Source organism: Equus caballus, chromosome 20, assembly GCF_041296265.1.
Source record: "Equus caballus isolate H_3958 breed thoroughbred chromosome 20, TB-T2T, whole genome shotgun sequence".
Lineage (NCBI taxonomy): Eukaryota > Metazoa > Chordata > Mammalia > Perissodactyla > Equidae > Equus > Equus caballus.
In genome coordinates this window covers 26,194,731-26,210,246 of record NC_091703.1, presented here as the reverse complement: position 1 = coordinate 26,210,246, position 15,516 = coordinate 26,194,731, and the positions used below count along the sequence as shown (strand labels likewise).

The 15,516-nt window shown below is 43.2% G+C and overlaps 1 protein-coding gene across 19 annotated transcripts in view; it reads right to left on the bottom strand.

Annotated features, from left to right (window-relative positions):
• The window catches only part of LOC138919426 (butyrophilin subfamily 3 member A3-like), a 41,020-nt gene extending 25,740 nt beyond the window's left edge, over positions 1-15,280 (bottom strand). For 3 of the 19 annotated variants that reach the window (XR_011429588.1, XM_070244208.1, XM_070244211.1), the window contains exons 1-9: positions 15,075-15,242; positions 14,023-14,098; positions 10,552-10,682; positions 9,958-10,305; positions 6,883-7,038; positions 6,684-6,704; positions 6,568-6,594; positions 5,663-5,689; positions 5,166-5,192 (exon numbers count right to left, since the gene is read on the bottom strand). Coding sequence is in view for 18 of the 19 variants with exons in the window: in XM_070244208.1 (XP_070100309.1) it covers positions 5,166-5,192; positions 5,663-5,689; positions 6,568-6,594; positions 6,684-6,704; positions 6,883-7,038; positions 9,958-10,305; positions 10,552-10,636 (691 nt within the window). In the remaining variant the exon portion in view is untranslated. Of the gene's footprint in view, positions 1-1,773; positions 3,665-4,132; positions 4,330-5,165; positions 5,193-5,662; positions 5,690-6,567; positions 6,595-6,683; positions 6,705-6,882; positions 7,039-9,957; positions 10,306-10,551; positions 10,683-14,022; positions 14,099-15,074 lie in introns of those variants that run through there. The other 16 variants (XM_070244209.1, XM_070244212.1, XM_070244197.1 and 13 more) reach the window with 15 other exon arrangements.
• Between the last annotated feature and the right edge of the window lie 236 nt (positions 15,281-15,516).

Here is a 15,516-nt window from a genome sequence, read left to right as displayed (position 1 = left end):
GTGTTAAGTTGCTAATATTTAAGGCCACAGCAATAGTAAACAGTATATTTACCTTGTCACAAGAGAACAAATTTCACAGAACACACAGCAGGAATAAAATTGGGGCCTGAAGGCACTGGAACCAAGGATGGGAAAGCTGCTCAACTCTCTCCATCTCGAACCCTTCTCTCTGCATGTCTGCTTCTGTCTAATCTCTCTGTAGATCACCTTCCTTTTACTTCCCTAGACCACACTGTGGATGGAAAATGCCTTTCCACAGCTCCCACGCATACCTGCTACTAACTAGGTACAATTGGTTTCATATCACTGAATCATTCCGTCAAAATGTGCAAAGTTTTCCCTCTGGTGTAGTCTGGGTCAGATGTCCATCCCAGGTGCAGTCTATGTCAGGGGGCAGTTGGGCCACGTTATATGGACATGTATTGGAAGACAGGAATTCACCACTGCTAAACGGATGAGGGTGGATGGAAGGTAGACAGGTCTTAACAGACGTTCACTATATATTCAGAGGCCAAGACTTATAAACAAATGCTGTTGATGCCCAAACCCATAGTCCCTTGGTCCACTGGAATTTCCTGGGTGCCTGCCTTTCTTCTTCTCCACTGGAGAGCTTTATCCAACACTAATGATGCTTGCTAATTTTCATATCCATAACCCAATCTGCAAGTGCATGGGAGTTAACACCCTCATGGACAACCTTCAACCAATGTGGATTGAGAGTTGTGGTGCATGGCCCAGGCTCCCCACACCTGCTAGGATGGTTCTGAGGTATAGTCCACAATTTCACATAGTTTCTCAGAGTGTCCTGAGTGGGACTGAGTCCAGTTTCCCACATGATAATGAAAATAAACATACCCTGAATGCCATTTTTCACTTAGTTGGCTTTTTCCCTTTTAATTACTCCCGAATGTGGGTTTCAAGGGCTCATTTCCCAAATAGACTACCTGGACCCAAGTCGTTGACTCAGAATCAGTTTTTTGGGAACATAAACTAGGAGATAAGAAATTTCACCACACATTGTATTAGACAGTGTGAATTATCTTTTTTGGAGAAGTGCACTCTGGCGTATATACCTGAGTCTAGCAAGTGAATAAAGGGCTACAGACAAATTTCCCAGAAATTCACAGGAATCTTCAATCATGGAGGTCCTTGTTCTATACAGGGACCTCCCAGGATGGAGGCCTCTTCCTATTTCAGAGCGAGTGAGGCTGTAACTATGATAAGTGTAGTAAGCTAAATAGTCCACACCATCATCTCTGCAACCTGTGACTATGATACATTACATGGCGAAAGGAACCTTACAGATAGAATTAAGATATTGGGCTTTAAAGTAGGGAGATTATCCTGGATTCTTAGTAAAATTATCCTGGATTATCTAGGTTGACTCAATATAATCACATAAATTCTTAAAAGTGGAGGAAGGCAGAGGAGACAAGGAGATTCAACAGAAGAAGAAGAGAGATCTAAAGATTGAGACGGACTCAATCTGCCCTTGTTGCTTTGAAGATGGAGGAAGAAAGACATAAATCAAGGAAGGTGGCAGCCTCTAGAAGATGGGAATAGCCCTCAGCTGACAGCCAGGATGGAGTGGCAACCTCAGTCCTACAACTGCAAGAAACAAAATTCTGCCAACAATTTGAATGAGCAAGTAAATGGATTCTTCCGGAAGACCCCCAGAAAGGAACAAAGTCTGCAGACACCTTGATTTTAGCCCAGTGAGACCCATCTTGGTCTTTTGACATACAGAAATGTCAGATAATTAATTTATGTTGCTTTAGGTTCTGAAATTTGTGATAATTTATTATGACAGCAATAGAAAATTAATACAATAAGGATTTTGTGAAAAAGTTGCAGTGAGGTCAATTGTGACACTGTAGTCAATAAACTGTGGGGGATTAAAATCTAGAAAAGGCTCAGTTGAAGACTGAAGATTATTAATAAATTCATTGAACAAATGCAACTTGGCAACCACATGCTGGGTAGAGTGGATACAGAAGTGAACAATAATAGTGATGATAATGAAGAGCAGTCCTTCCCCAGCATCCAGCAGTTGAAAGGAACATATGTTAACATCAATGAATGATCAAGAGTGGAAATATCCCTTTCCTGGAGATGGAGTCTACAGTGTGATAAAACTGTCACTAAAGTTCATCTAGCTTCCTTCCTCCCAAATTCTTATTCCACAGATGATTTTTAGGTGCTAAGTTAGGCTTCCTAGAGATCTTCAAAGTAGGAGGATTGGTTTTGACTCCATTATCAAGCATCACATTGAGAGAGTGCATACACATATGCCCATTATTAGTTAAGAGTTTGGCCTCTAGTCCCTTCACATCCTGTATGATGCAGTCCCTTTGAATTCATTCTCTGGACCAAGTCACCCTGAAGACTCAATCCAATGAAGTGACGGACCTATGGCTCCGACAGTCGACTTTGGAGGAACCAAGTGGAGTGTGGCCTCCATAGTCATCTATACTGATCCTTACCCTGGGGTGACCTGAGAAAGGAAACTCAGTGCAGCCCACAGTCCCTTCTCCACAAGGGCAATGGGTCCTGAAAGGAAAACAGGCAAGGGAGTGGGACAGGTGCCAAAACTTTCCTGGCAACACAACTTTCTGTTTGAATTATATACGATACCCAACTTGGCCCTGTCTCACTTTCAACATTCTTGAAATGATACAACTTCACAGAGTTGTTGTAAGGATTAAATAAGTGAAATTCACTTAAAGCATTTGTCACAGCACCCAGGACACTTTAAGCATCTATAAATGTTAGTTATTGTTGTTCAAATCTCAGCTGTTCTTCACTTGCTGAGTCATCTTTGGAAAGTTAATTCACTTTTCTGCAGCCCCATGTTCTTATCTATAGAAAGGAGACAATAAAGTGGTAACAAACTCAAGTCACATGGAATACTGGAATTAATATTACTGAAGTGATTCCCAGAGTGTATTCATTTAAGTATTTTATTGTTCTGATATGTTGCTATTAAGGAGGAAGCCCTCAGCTCCAGGTTGAGCAGGGGGAAGCAAGGATGTTACCTCAGCCTGAGGGTCCCCACTCCCATCAACAGAACCCAGAGTCACTAGGGTGTCCAGGGAAAGGTCAGACACTAGGTTAGTAAGAAGGGAACTCTGCACTCAAGCCAGTGCTGGGCAAATGGTCAAGGCAATGGGATCCAATGTTGAAATACCAAAAATAGGGTACAAAGGCCCAGAGAAAGAGGTGTGTGGGAAGGTGTAGATATGAGATCCATCCATGGCATTGTAGAATGAGACCTCACCATTTTCATAGTCCAGGAAAACCCCAACTCTTTGAAGAGGGTTGACAATTGTCAGGTTGGTCCGGGGGTCAGTGAGGGCCCCATAGTCTTTCCCATCAGACAGTCTAATAGTCCAGAATCCATTCTTTGGTGCTATAAAAACATAAAGTTTCCTCTCCACATTCCCCCTACACACCCCAACAAACCACTGTTTCCTGTCCCCCACCTCTACCTCCCAGAAATGTCTCCCTGATGTGAAGCTTCTGCATCCAAGCACGTGGCTAAAGTACTCAAATCTCTTATGGTAGTATGGCAGAAACTGTGGTTTGTCTGCCCACTGCAGGCTCCTCCGGTCCTCAGAAATACGAAGATAATAGTTTGCTGTGTCCAGATCCAGAATCACATTCGCTGCAGAAAGTTTGGGGATAGACCATGGGGTCAGCCAGTGTTCCTAGACCTCAGAGCCTCAGCTTTCAAGACCTAGGTCTGGCTGGAGAGGTGTCCCCAGCCTGCCCTGAATGTGACCCTCTCAGCAACACCAAAAGAAAGGCCCAGAGATCTTGTAGAGAAGAGAGCTGAGGGTCAGAGACTGCCTAAATTGACATCTCCAGCTGTCTCCTTCCTTCTATCCTTTTCCTATTTTCCTCCCCAAAATGACTTTGCCCACTGTGCTTTAAAGTCACATAGATTTACGTTTCAGTCCTTGCTTTACCACTCATGAGCTGAATAACTTTTCCTTTGCTACAGTCTTTTTTGCACAGACACGAGCTATATAATATGTTTCAGCCTCAATTTCTGTAAAATGAGGATAAAAATACTAACCTCTAGGGTAGAAATGGACATCACATGTTTTATATGTAGCCCACAGAGAGGCATGGAGGATGTGCCTAATGTTATAATAGCTCCATGCCTTTTCTGTGCTAGAGGCCATGTTGGGGACTTTCTGTGCCCCCAGATCCACTCTCATCCTTCCTCTATGCTCTTCTGGGCCCCAGGAATCTATCCTGATGGACAACATCATGGGGTTCCCTTGTCTCGGTTGCCTGTTGGGTTTGGCCAGTGGGAGGTACTAGCTGAAGATTGGAAAGAGAAAGAAAAGAGAGGCATAGTATTTATTTCCCCCATTTCCTCCCTGCCAGTGTCAGATGATGATTCTCTAACAAGGGCATGACTCCTCTCAGGCAGCCCTGTCCTTGAGCTACAGCCTCCTCTGGGCTCCAGTAACTGCTCCTTCTCCCAATTCCTTCAAGTCTAGGGGTGGTGACAACTCCTCACTATTGGGAGCCCTGGGGCCCTTCACATTCCCTAGTTTGTTTCCTTTAACTCCAGTCCCAACTTTCTAAAGAGTTACTTTTCTAAACCTTCTTCAACCACCTCTTTTGAACATGTCATCTATTTCTTGTTGGTTTTTGAACTATACATGTTCATTACCTCATTTAGTTTTTACCTCAACCCTCATGTAATAGGAATTAGGATAATCATTTATAACAGAGGAAACTAAAGTTCAGAAACTTAAGTAATTTGAGAACACAGCAGCAGGAGGTGGCATAAGAAGCTTGGGAAAACCAAATATCTTTGTGCATTGCCTTCTCTACTTGGTCGTTCCACATCCTCAATCTCCCTACAGGATTAGTTCACTCTGCCCCTCCTTCCCTCAGCTCTACCCTTTTTGCCTCTTCCTTCCCATGAAGATCTGTGGACCCAGGACAGCAACTCTCCCTGGTTCTCTGGGCTCAAAGCAGGAAGGCCTGGAGATGAGCACATCTTTGAGACCAGGACTTCAAGAGACCTACCCAGAACTCTCCCAGTCATGGGGACTTTTCTTCCCAGAATCTCAAGAGTTGGAGAAGAAAAAGGGAATATGGTCCCTCAGGCTGTTGTCCTAGGGAACATACAGTGATTCACTTACCAGGTTGGAAGAGGGCCATCTTCCATTCTGAAAGGCAAGAGAGACAGATAAGGAAAGGGCATTATTTCTGGTTTTGCCCCACCCATTCTCCTTACTAAGCCTTTTCTTCCTCCCTTTCTTCAGTTTCTTCCAATGTGCAACTTCCTTCATCTACAGCTCTGCTGGATCAGCCATACAACCTCTCAAAATGGTGGACTCTCTTCCATCTATCATGCTGGGGCTTCAGGTGACATGGCCAGGCTTTGTTAGGGTGTGGATGTGTGCGTCATCAGGGTGAGGCATGGCTGAAAATGTCAAGATGCTTCCAGATGCTATATCTGGAAGGTCCTCTCTGAGGCTCCAGAAAAGCAAGGTTGGTATTCCCCACAAAAAAGTGAGCCTCTGGTCTAGATCTGATTATTTATACTGGGAATATCACTGGGTCACACAGCACAGAAAAGGCTTAAATGCTTAGTACACATGTGCCAGGAAACTCAGAAAACATCGAGGTCACTCACCAGCATAGGCCTGAGGATCCTCTCCACCTGCAATGAAAGAAAGGTAGAGATGGTACCTGAAATATGTCATTTCTGAGTCATGTCCTTTTTCTTCCTTTAAACTCATCTAGTCTTTCTGTTTGACCCTCACTGCCAATCTCCCTACCTTCCTCCTCTACCTGTTCAATTCTCTCGTCTCCTCTTCTGAATATCAAGTCTGAGAACACCAATTGCATGCTGATGATACCACAGGCATCATGTAAGTGCTTTCCCAACTGAGAGCCGGCAGATCTATTTTGTATGTATCTACACTCCCATACCTGGTCATAGGTGTCACGTGTGTATACATGTATGTGTATATGTACTAGAATCCATCTGTCTTGAGCTGTATTATTTCCTTCCTACTTATGAAAAGAATTGGGCAACTTAATGAGGAAATCTCAGATACTATTTTTTAAAAGCAGTTGTAATAAAAATGTGACAGTGCAGCCACTGTGGCCTCTCCTCTTTTTAAGAGACATTTTTCTCTCTCCTTCTTCTCTGATTTTCTCATTCTTTTACATCTTACATTTTTTCTCTTCTTCTCAACAGCCTACAGATTATGTAAGGCAAGTAGAGGTTCCCAGCATAGGGAAGGCACTCATCTAGAGAGTTCCATCCTCCACCTTCTCCTTTCCTTTCAAGTGCACCCTTGGAGGGCTGAAGAGCCTGTGGTCTTGTCTTGGAGATAGACTGAAGGCCCTTTTCTCCTTTAAAAAAACAGGACTCCATGCATGCCCCTAGTCAGCCACCCTTATTTACTTCCCTTGGTAAAGGGATCCAGGATATTCTCAGCCCTGGGCAGAGTTAGGGGTGAGGAAAAGGGCTGGGAAATATCCCAGCAGAGTCTTCGATGTGAATTCAGAGAAAATGTCAGAGCCACTCACGAGCCATGTGCTTGATCTTTCTCCACTCTGCAATGGAAGAAACGTGAAAAGTCATTAGGAGGATTAAAGGAGCCATAGGGAGATATATATTGGTCTCTGGGGGAATCATAACTTACTTAGTTCATGCTGGAGCTCCTCTGGAAAATAGGCAAGAGAAAAAATTACTGATGTTGGGATTAAATGGGGTGTACCTCTGGAAAACAAACCTTACAAATGACCCAGGACAAGGGTGGTTGCCAGGGTTGGGAAAGTGTGAGGTTGTCAGGGGCACCCTCCCCTAAGCCTGTGCCTTGAGCTCCCTCCCTGGTCTGATACCTCTTGCCCTTCCTTCCAGTTCCTTTTCCAATTGCTCTCTCTCTTTCTCCTTCTTCTGTCGCCACAGAAAGTAACCCATCCCTGCATGAATCAGCAGCAAGATGGACAGGGTCCCCGAGAAGGCTGCGATCCAGGGCATGGTCCTCCAGAAGGGGTCTGCAATGGAATGGAGCTTTAGCCTCTCATCCCCAGAGCAGGAATCACAGAGTTGATCTCATGACATTAAATGATCCTTTTCTTCCTAAAGTGTCAGGGAACTTTGGGTAAGACTTCAGAAAATACTTGGTATAATGTAATACTATTACTTATCTTGAAATGTCTGCTTCTTACATCTGAATCTATGAGTTGCTTGAGTATCAGAATCGTATGTTTTTTCTAATTTAATTTTTCAATAGGCTACATTTACATGGCTCAAATATAAACAAAAATATAAAAAGTCTCCCATCCACTCCATCTACTGTCCCCTCATTTATTAGCCTCTCATTAGTCAGCTTAATATGGTGGTTAAGAATATGCACTTTGGGGGCCTGCTCTGTGGCTGAGTGGTTAAGTTTGCATGCTTGGCTTCAGCATCCCAGGCTTTCTCTCGTTCAGATCCTGAGTGCAGACCTAGCACTGCTCATCAAGCCATGGTGAAGCAGGGTCCCACATATCAGAACTAGAAGGACCTACAACTGGAATATACACAACTATGTACTTGGGGGCTTTGGGGGAAAAACAAAAAAAAAGGACTGGCAACAGATGATACCTCAGTACTTATCTTTAAAAAAGAAAAAAAGAATATGAACTTTGGAGCTGGAGGGCCTCCATTCAAATTCTGGCTCCTCCCACTTGACAGGCAGTGTGATCCTGGACTAATTCTTAACTGCTCTGTTCCTGGTGTCCTAATCTGTACCATGGAAGTAATAGTAACTCACTCATAAGGTTAAAGGAATCAATTAATGTTTTTAAGAGTTTGACGCATAGTGAGTGCTATGCAAGTGATACTGGCCCTGATATCAGTTCCTCTATAGTAAACGCATATGTGGGGTTAAAACCAAAGCACTCTTTCCCTGCTTACTTCCTGGCTCCAGAATCCACTATCCACCATGGAGACAAACAGCCAAGGTCACCCACCTACAAATTCCCTTATCATCTTCCTCCTGTAAGGAGCCTCCCAAGGCAGATGCAGGCTGGTGGGAAAGCTCCTAGCAGCAAGACCACTGCCCACCCACCCCCTACAAGCAGCCACATTCCTCATCAACGTTTAAAACCCCTGGTCTCCTCGCTTTCGGGGAGACAAGATGAAACAAAACAAATTTGAGGGCTCACTCTTGTCTCCCAGCTGATATCATCTGAAATAAAACCCCTTTCCTTCTCATAAGCCTGGTGTTCTAGTTTTTATTTGGCCTCTCTTGTGTGGTGGGTAGGGAACCTATGTTTTTAGGCACTAACACAAGTATGTATCATATTCTAAAAATGTGAAAATAGTCTTTTTTTTCTTGTTTACACCAAAGAGAGCATTCTATACAAACTGCTCTGGATCTGGCTTTTTCTGTTCATCTTGGGGATCCTGCCATATTAGTACAGAGAGATTGTCTGTGTTTTCTTTCCCAGGTGTGCAATATTCCATTGCATGAACGTTCCCCACTGATGGACATTTGCATAATTTCTACCTTTTTGTTATATAATAACTACTACAAGAAACAAACTTTTACATGTGTCATTTCATCAAATGCAAGTCTATCTGTCAGATAAATTCCCAGAAGTGGGACTTTGGATCAATAAATAAGTACTTTGGAGAAATAGTGCTATATCGCTCTCAAAAGCAGTTGTGCCAATTTATACCAAAAACATGCCAAATTATACCAGCAAATGTCTAAGAGTGACTGTCTCCCCACAATCTTGCAATCAGAATGTGTGATCTGCCACCTCAGTTTTGTTTTGTTGCCAATCTCACAAGTGGAAAATGTTTTAATACATATTCCTCTATTGAGTGAGATGGGATATCATCTCGTGTTATTTCCTTTTCTGTGAACTTTGCTCATTTTTCTACTGGGTTGTTGTATACTTTAAAGAGATTAGTTCTTTCTCTAAGATGTGAGTTGTACTCACTTTTTCTCCGTTTTGGAGTTTGTCTTTGCTTAAGGGTCTGATCTTTACCATTTTTCCCCAATTCCCATTGCCTATTTCAGTTTCTGGCACATGGGAAATAGCAAACATTTGTGACATAGACAGCTTTATAGGGAAAAGAAACATCTTGGCGTAAGAAGGAGGCACTGGATCCCTGCTCTGTGCCTTATACTCACTGCAAAGACCCAAGTCAGCAACGGAGAATCACACATCCTCTTTCACTAGCCATGGATCACACATCCTCTTTCAGTAGCCATGGCTCAGCACACTATACCTGAGGCTAAGCAGGGAACTGACTCGTAATGATTTTGTACCTGAATGTCACACCACCTACCTTCCTGATCACATCCAAGCCAGAGCAAAGCCCAACTCCCATAAACCATCCTCCAACTCCCCTAACAGAAGCCCAAATTCTATACCAAGTCTTCTCTAACAACCTCTTACTGAGACACCCCATGGTTCCCACAAGGTGTGCATTCTCCTTCCCTGTAACAATTGACAAACACAACTTGGTCAACTCTAGGTGATTTCTGGGGGCCTTTGGTGGGAGAACATTGGCAGCACAGATGCTGTCCCACAGGTCAGCCTCCCAGGGCCCACAGCAGCGTGCAACTAGAAGGGCCACAGAAGCTATCTGGAACACAACTGAACCCAGACAGCTGTATGCCATCACAGAGGAGACATTTTCTTATCCTTCTTATCCCTGACCTTCTACTCCCCTGCTTAGACCCTGGTGGCCAGCATGAGAGAGTTCTTTACTTGACATTATATGTACAGGAGGGATTCTTCCTGGAGGGAAACCTGTGTCTTTCCCAAGGGCCTCAGAGAAACAAAGAAGGAAGGCAGTGGAGGCAGATACTAGTGACCAGTCAGGATGATCTGAGGTAGATTTGGAGCGTGAACTCTGCCGCTCTGCCCAGGTCCCACAGAGGAACCAGTTCAGAGCAAAACTTAGAGGCTCACCTGCAACCTTCAGCTCCACCGTGGCTTTTTCCAGGAAGTTCTCATCTTGGAAATAACACTGGTAGTTTCCATTGTCAGAGGCTCTGGCATCATAAATTCGGAGAGTAGCCTTCCCTTCAGGGATGCCATCACTTAAAATCAAAGTTCTCCCCCGATATTCTGCCATCTGTACGTTTTTTACTTCCTGCCCATTTACAAACATGTATACTACTTGCCCAAGGCTGGATCTCACCCACATCAGCCTCATCATCTCCGCGCTCATCTTTGGGGACAGATGACAGGGCAGATCAGCATCTTCACCAACTAGGGCCAAGATGGGCCGAGGTGGTCCAATCACAGTAAACTGAGCTGGTCAGTAAAAGGAGAAGCTCCATCAGAGGGAGTTGGGGCCATGAGAGTAAGGGAGGGGTCTCAGGCAGGGAGGGTGAGGTATGAAAAACCTAGAGAAGGACATGGAAGTACAACAGGTCTTAATGGCACATTCACCTTCAGTTTGGTATGGGACTTCCAGGTATGAGAAGTTGTCAGAGGTTCTGACTGGCCACTAATAGGTAATTATCGACCTCAGACACATAAAAGAAGAATGTTCCCTACCTGAGCAAGGGGTAAGCAGCTGGACCAAGACGAGGCAGCCATGGAGGTTGAGCAGAGGGATGTCTAGGAAACCTCCCATTTTCATCTGTTCTCCAGAGAGACACCAGAAATTGTCACGCAGAAATTATAACCTGGAAGAAGACGGTGAAGTCCACATGAAACCTCCACCTCCCCAAGGTCAACTCAGGGTGAAACACACAGTCACTAATGTGGTAACTCATGATCCTCCTCTGCCAAAATGTCTGCTTTGAGAGTCTCCTAACCTTTGGGTTCTGACATGGACAATCACCCAGAAAAATATGTAACGTTAATTATATATACATTTAACATATAAATATAATGTATGTGGTGTTAAACGTGCAAACATTAACCCTAACCTATCAGGAAATCCCTGGCTCTGCTGTTCAAATATGCTCAGAATCCTTCCACTTTCCCACACTTCCCCTTCTACAGTCAGGTCCAAGCCTCCACCATCACACTCTGATTAATGCAGGGCCCTCCTCTCTGGGCCCCCTGATTCCACCTGTATCCCCTACAGTCTATGCTCAACACAACAGCCAGATTGTTCCCTGGGTCACATCACGTCACTCCTTTGCTCAGTACCTTCCAGTGGCTCCCGTTTCACTCAACGTATATGCTTTAGTCTTCACAGTGGCCAACATGGCTCTCCAGGACCTGCACCTCTCACTTCATATCCCCTACTCTCCTCGTCTGTTCCAGACACACTGCCCTTCTTGCTGGTCCTTGAACAGGCCAGGACAGAGGACCTCAGCCCTGACTCTTCCCTCTGCCTGGAACCATCTTCCCCCCCCCCCCCCCCCCAATATCCACAAGATTCACTCCATCACCTCCTTCAAGTCTTTCTTCTGAATTCAGTTCTTGCATCAAAACTTCTCTGACCACAGGATTATGGAAACTGCTCCTATCCCCCTGAGCCTGCTCTTATTCCCCTGTTGAATTTTCACCATCTAATATATCACGTGTTTACTGTCTGTCTCTACGTGCTTGAATCAAAGCTCCACAAAGCAAGGATATTGTTCTGTTTTGTGTCCTAATGTGTAATGAACCCATGGAACAGTTTGTGGTTCACATGGAAGCCTCAGTAAATATTTGTTGAATAACTGAATGGATGAGGGGTAACATATTAACCTGTCAAAACTCACTAGCATTTTAAATTGGGTTAATGATCAGATTAATTGGTTGTCATCCCACAGAAAGGAAGGTAGAAAGTTGTAAAGACAAGGGTCTGTCTCCGTAGTGACCTGCTCTTTTTGTCTTGTCTTAGAGAGAGAGTTGGTCCTCCTATGCTCCCACAAGGACTTGCCTATATTAATGTAGGACTTGCCTGTATTAATGTACTGCCTATATTAACTTGCCTATATTATTCCTGTTTTTCAATAAAGTGCTTTCAATGAGCAAGCATGTCCTGGATCTGCATGTAAGAGTGTTGAAACTCAAAGCGCCTCAGTGCACTCTTTTCACAATTGTTCTTTGGGTGATAAACATCCCTGGGAAGGAAATTATTCATTTCCTGTCTTCCCTTTCCCACAGTCTTCACCAATGTTTCTTGGAAGACAGCCTCTGGGCTCACAAGTAATGGATAATTACCCTGGTCTTAGTCTTTGCACTGCTAGAGAAGTGAGTTTTGAGGCAGAGACCTGAGAGCTGGCACTTGTAAAGAAGGGGCAAAGGAGTCAAGCTAGGAGCACACAGTAGCCCAACAAAGCTCATGCCTCTACGAAGTACTGAGGTTCTATCAGCTCAGAGGCAGGGCCCTTGCAACTTGCCACTCCCTGCCCAGTGCTCCCAACTGTCTTGGCTCAGAAAAGTACCTTCACCAACTTTTAAGCATGGTTTGTGGCATCACTGTGAACCACGGTGATAAGAGAAGTGGGAAACTCTCGCCAGATGGCAAGGCTTGATTCTAATTGGTATTCTGTGTTGGAGTCTGTCCTAAACACTCCAGAGTTGGTGGCATCCCTAGATAGTGGAGATCCTGAGAACAGGCCTAGGTGGATTACTCAGAGACAGAACTGAGATCTCTGAACATAGGCCCCTCCCTTCTCCCTTGCTCCTCTCCCACCATGTATCCTCTCCTTCCCTGAAGATGTAGGTGAAATGGGTGCTGACAAATGGCTTGAAGTAGTGTCCATCTGGGGAGCAACACTGTGGACTCCTCTAAGTCCCAACCCGTGGCCATTACCAAGTTCATATCACACCCCTGTCAGACTCTGATTAAGAGCCAGGCAGACTCCCTGGTGGAGGTTTGGAGTCAGTCAGAGGCTGAACTTGCCACTTTTTGTTTTTTCAGCTGAGGAAGATTCATACTGAGCTAACATCTGTTGCCAATCTTTGAACTTCTTTTTGCTTGAGGAAGATTAGCCCTGAGTTAGCATCTGTGCCAATCTTCCTCTATTTTGTATGTTGGTTGCTGCCACAGCATGGCTGACAAATGGTGTAGATTCATGCCTGGGACACTAACCCTAGAACCTGGGCTGCTAAAGCAGAACATGCTGAACTTAACCACTAAGCCAAAGTGACTGTCCAGAAACCACCACTTCTTAATCACAAGGCTATTGGATGGGAGAGCTAGGAATAAGACAAGGTCTCACCCATCTTTTCATCCATTTATTCAACAAATATTTACTGAAGACACACTATGTGCCAGGCCCACTAAGTGTTAAGTGTAGGAACAAAAATGGGGTGGAAACTAGGTAATGGCTGTATAATTCACAAGCTGTGTGATCTGTCATGTGACAAAAACTATTTGAACTCCAGTCACTCATGAAACAATGTGATATATAAACTTTAGAACGTGCAGAACAGGACCAGCAGTTCCACTTCCAGATATCTGGGCCAGCAAAGTACTTGCATGGGTACAGAGAGAAACATGTATAAGGATGACAGAGCAGCATTATTTTTAAAATGAAAAAAGCGATCAACAACCTAACTGGCCACCCATAGGAGACTGGTTAGTTAAATAATGGCTCATCCTATGAAGGAATTCAATGTGGCAGTTAAGACTAGTTCATAGTCACTAACACAGATAATCAAGACATATTAAGTGAATGAAAAGGACATTGTAGAACACTACTAACGATTCTACTAAAAAACAAAAACAAAGCTACAAATTTGTATATCCATGTTTATGTAGTTTCCTTAAAAAAGGTCTAAAAGGACACATGCTACACTGAGAACTGGGGGGCTGAGTAAAAGATACTTCTGTCCCTTGCACACTATAGTTTGAAAATTATTTGAATGTTTTAAATTTGAAAAGTTTTCATGTTTAACTTAACAATCAAAAATTGTTACAAGTAATTATAGTGCCTGCAGTGTATTAGTTATTTAGAAAATATCAACTCCCCAAACACAAACCAGCATGAGGCCCGTAGTCATAGTACGTGCAAGTCCGAGCACTGCTGGGGGACGGGAGCAGAAGTCTGTGCAGCTGGCACTCCTTCAGACCCTTACCTGAAACCTGGACACAACCTCAGACAAAATATTGTCTTTCAGTCCATCCTCTCCTCTTCAACTGTTTTCTATGCTGCTAGAGAGATGAGAGTACTATTGTTATTATTACTATTATTATTATTATGATTGGTAACAATTGCCCTGCTGTACTCAGAGTGGGGAAAAGGTTTCCACTTATTCTTAGAGTATTTATTGTTTTTTGTTCTTAATTAGAAACAATTTTAAAATAGAGAAAAATATAAAAGAATAAAATTTAAGTAATCTGTAATGGTAACCCCATACTTTGATTCATGGGAACGTAAATGTTTCTGGAAGTATTTTGGCCATATGTATATACCAAATGCCTTAAAAATGTTTTATCCTTTGACTGAGAAATTCTACTTTTAGAAATTACTCTTAAAGAAAAATAATCATATGTTAACACAAAGATTTATGTTTAAGGTTGTTCATCATAGTAAAATCTACAATAGCAAAATATAGATACAATTTCAATATTCAGATTGGATCCAGTTTTGTTACAATCACAAATAAATTAAAATTTATTATTAAAAGCATAATTCCTAATGACTGTATGGAAATCCCTTTATGATTGGACAATGTATTGTTTATTCAACCTCGATCTTTTGTACATGTAAAGATATGTTATATATGGAGGTTGGATCAAATTTTTCTATATTACAAATAATTCCGTAATGAATATCTTTACCTATAAATCTTTAAGGCACATCTCTTTTAGAAAGTCTTAGAATACATTTCCAGAGATGACCAGGAGAGAATATAAGAGATCTGTGCTACATTCAGACCACAGTAAGTTCCTTAGAACACGCAGTTGGCAAGTTTCTTCATTCAAGTTGTCTCCCTCCCACCAAATTTCCCAGTGCAGGTCTTCACCCTTTGCACTGCCTCTTGACCCCACCCTCATCCCCTCACCTCACACACAAGCACCAAAGCCCTTTCTTGGGGTGAGGACTTTCCTGTACCCACTCTCAGCATTTTAGCCTCTCTCCTTCCATGGCCTGTGACCCTGGATTTTACCAATTTCCCTCACTTACCCCTTGGCACTCCCATCTGAAAATCGCAGCCCATGGAATGAAGAGAATCAATAGTTTTCCTTTAATGTTAACAGTCTGCTCTAGAAGAAAGGGAAAAGGAGGAGAGGCTGCGCACTGTGAGAAGCAGTAATAGAGTCCCTTTCTGTAGGAATTAGTTCTTTGATTGGCTCAGATGGGTGTTTCTTATCAGTTGCTGGCCAGACATCAGTGGAGAAGGTTAGAATGAAAACTGAAACTGGACTGGACTGGGCAAAATGAAGACAAATTTTAACCATAATTCCACACTGCTTGTGTCTCTGTGTTTACCAGTTGAATCGTTGATTTGCATCTTTGTGTATAATCAGGCTTTCATACTGATTATACACACCTGTTTTATGTCTTTTATATCACAATAGATTTATCAGCAGAACTAAGCAGAAAAATTATAAAATTTTACTCTGTG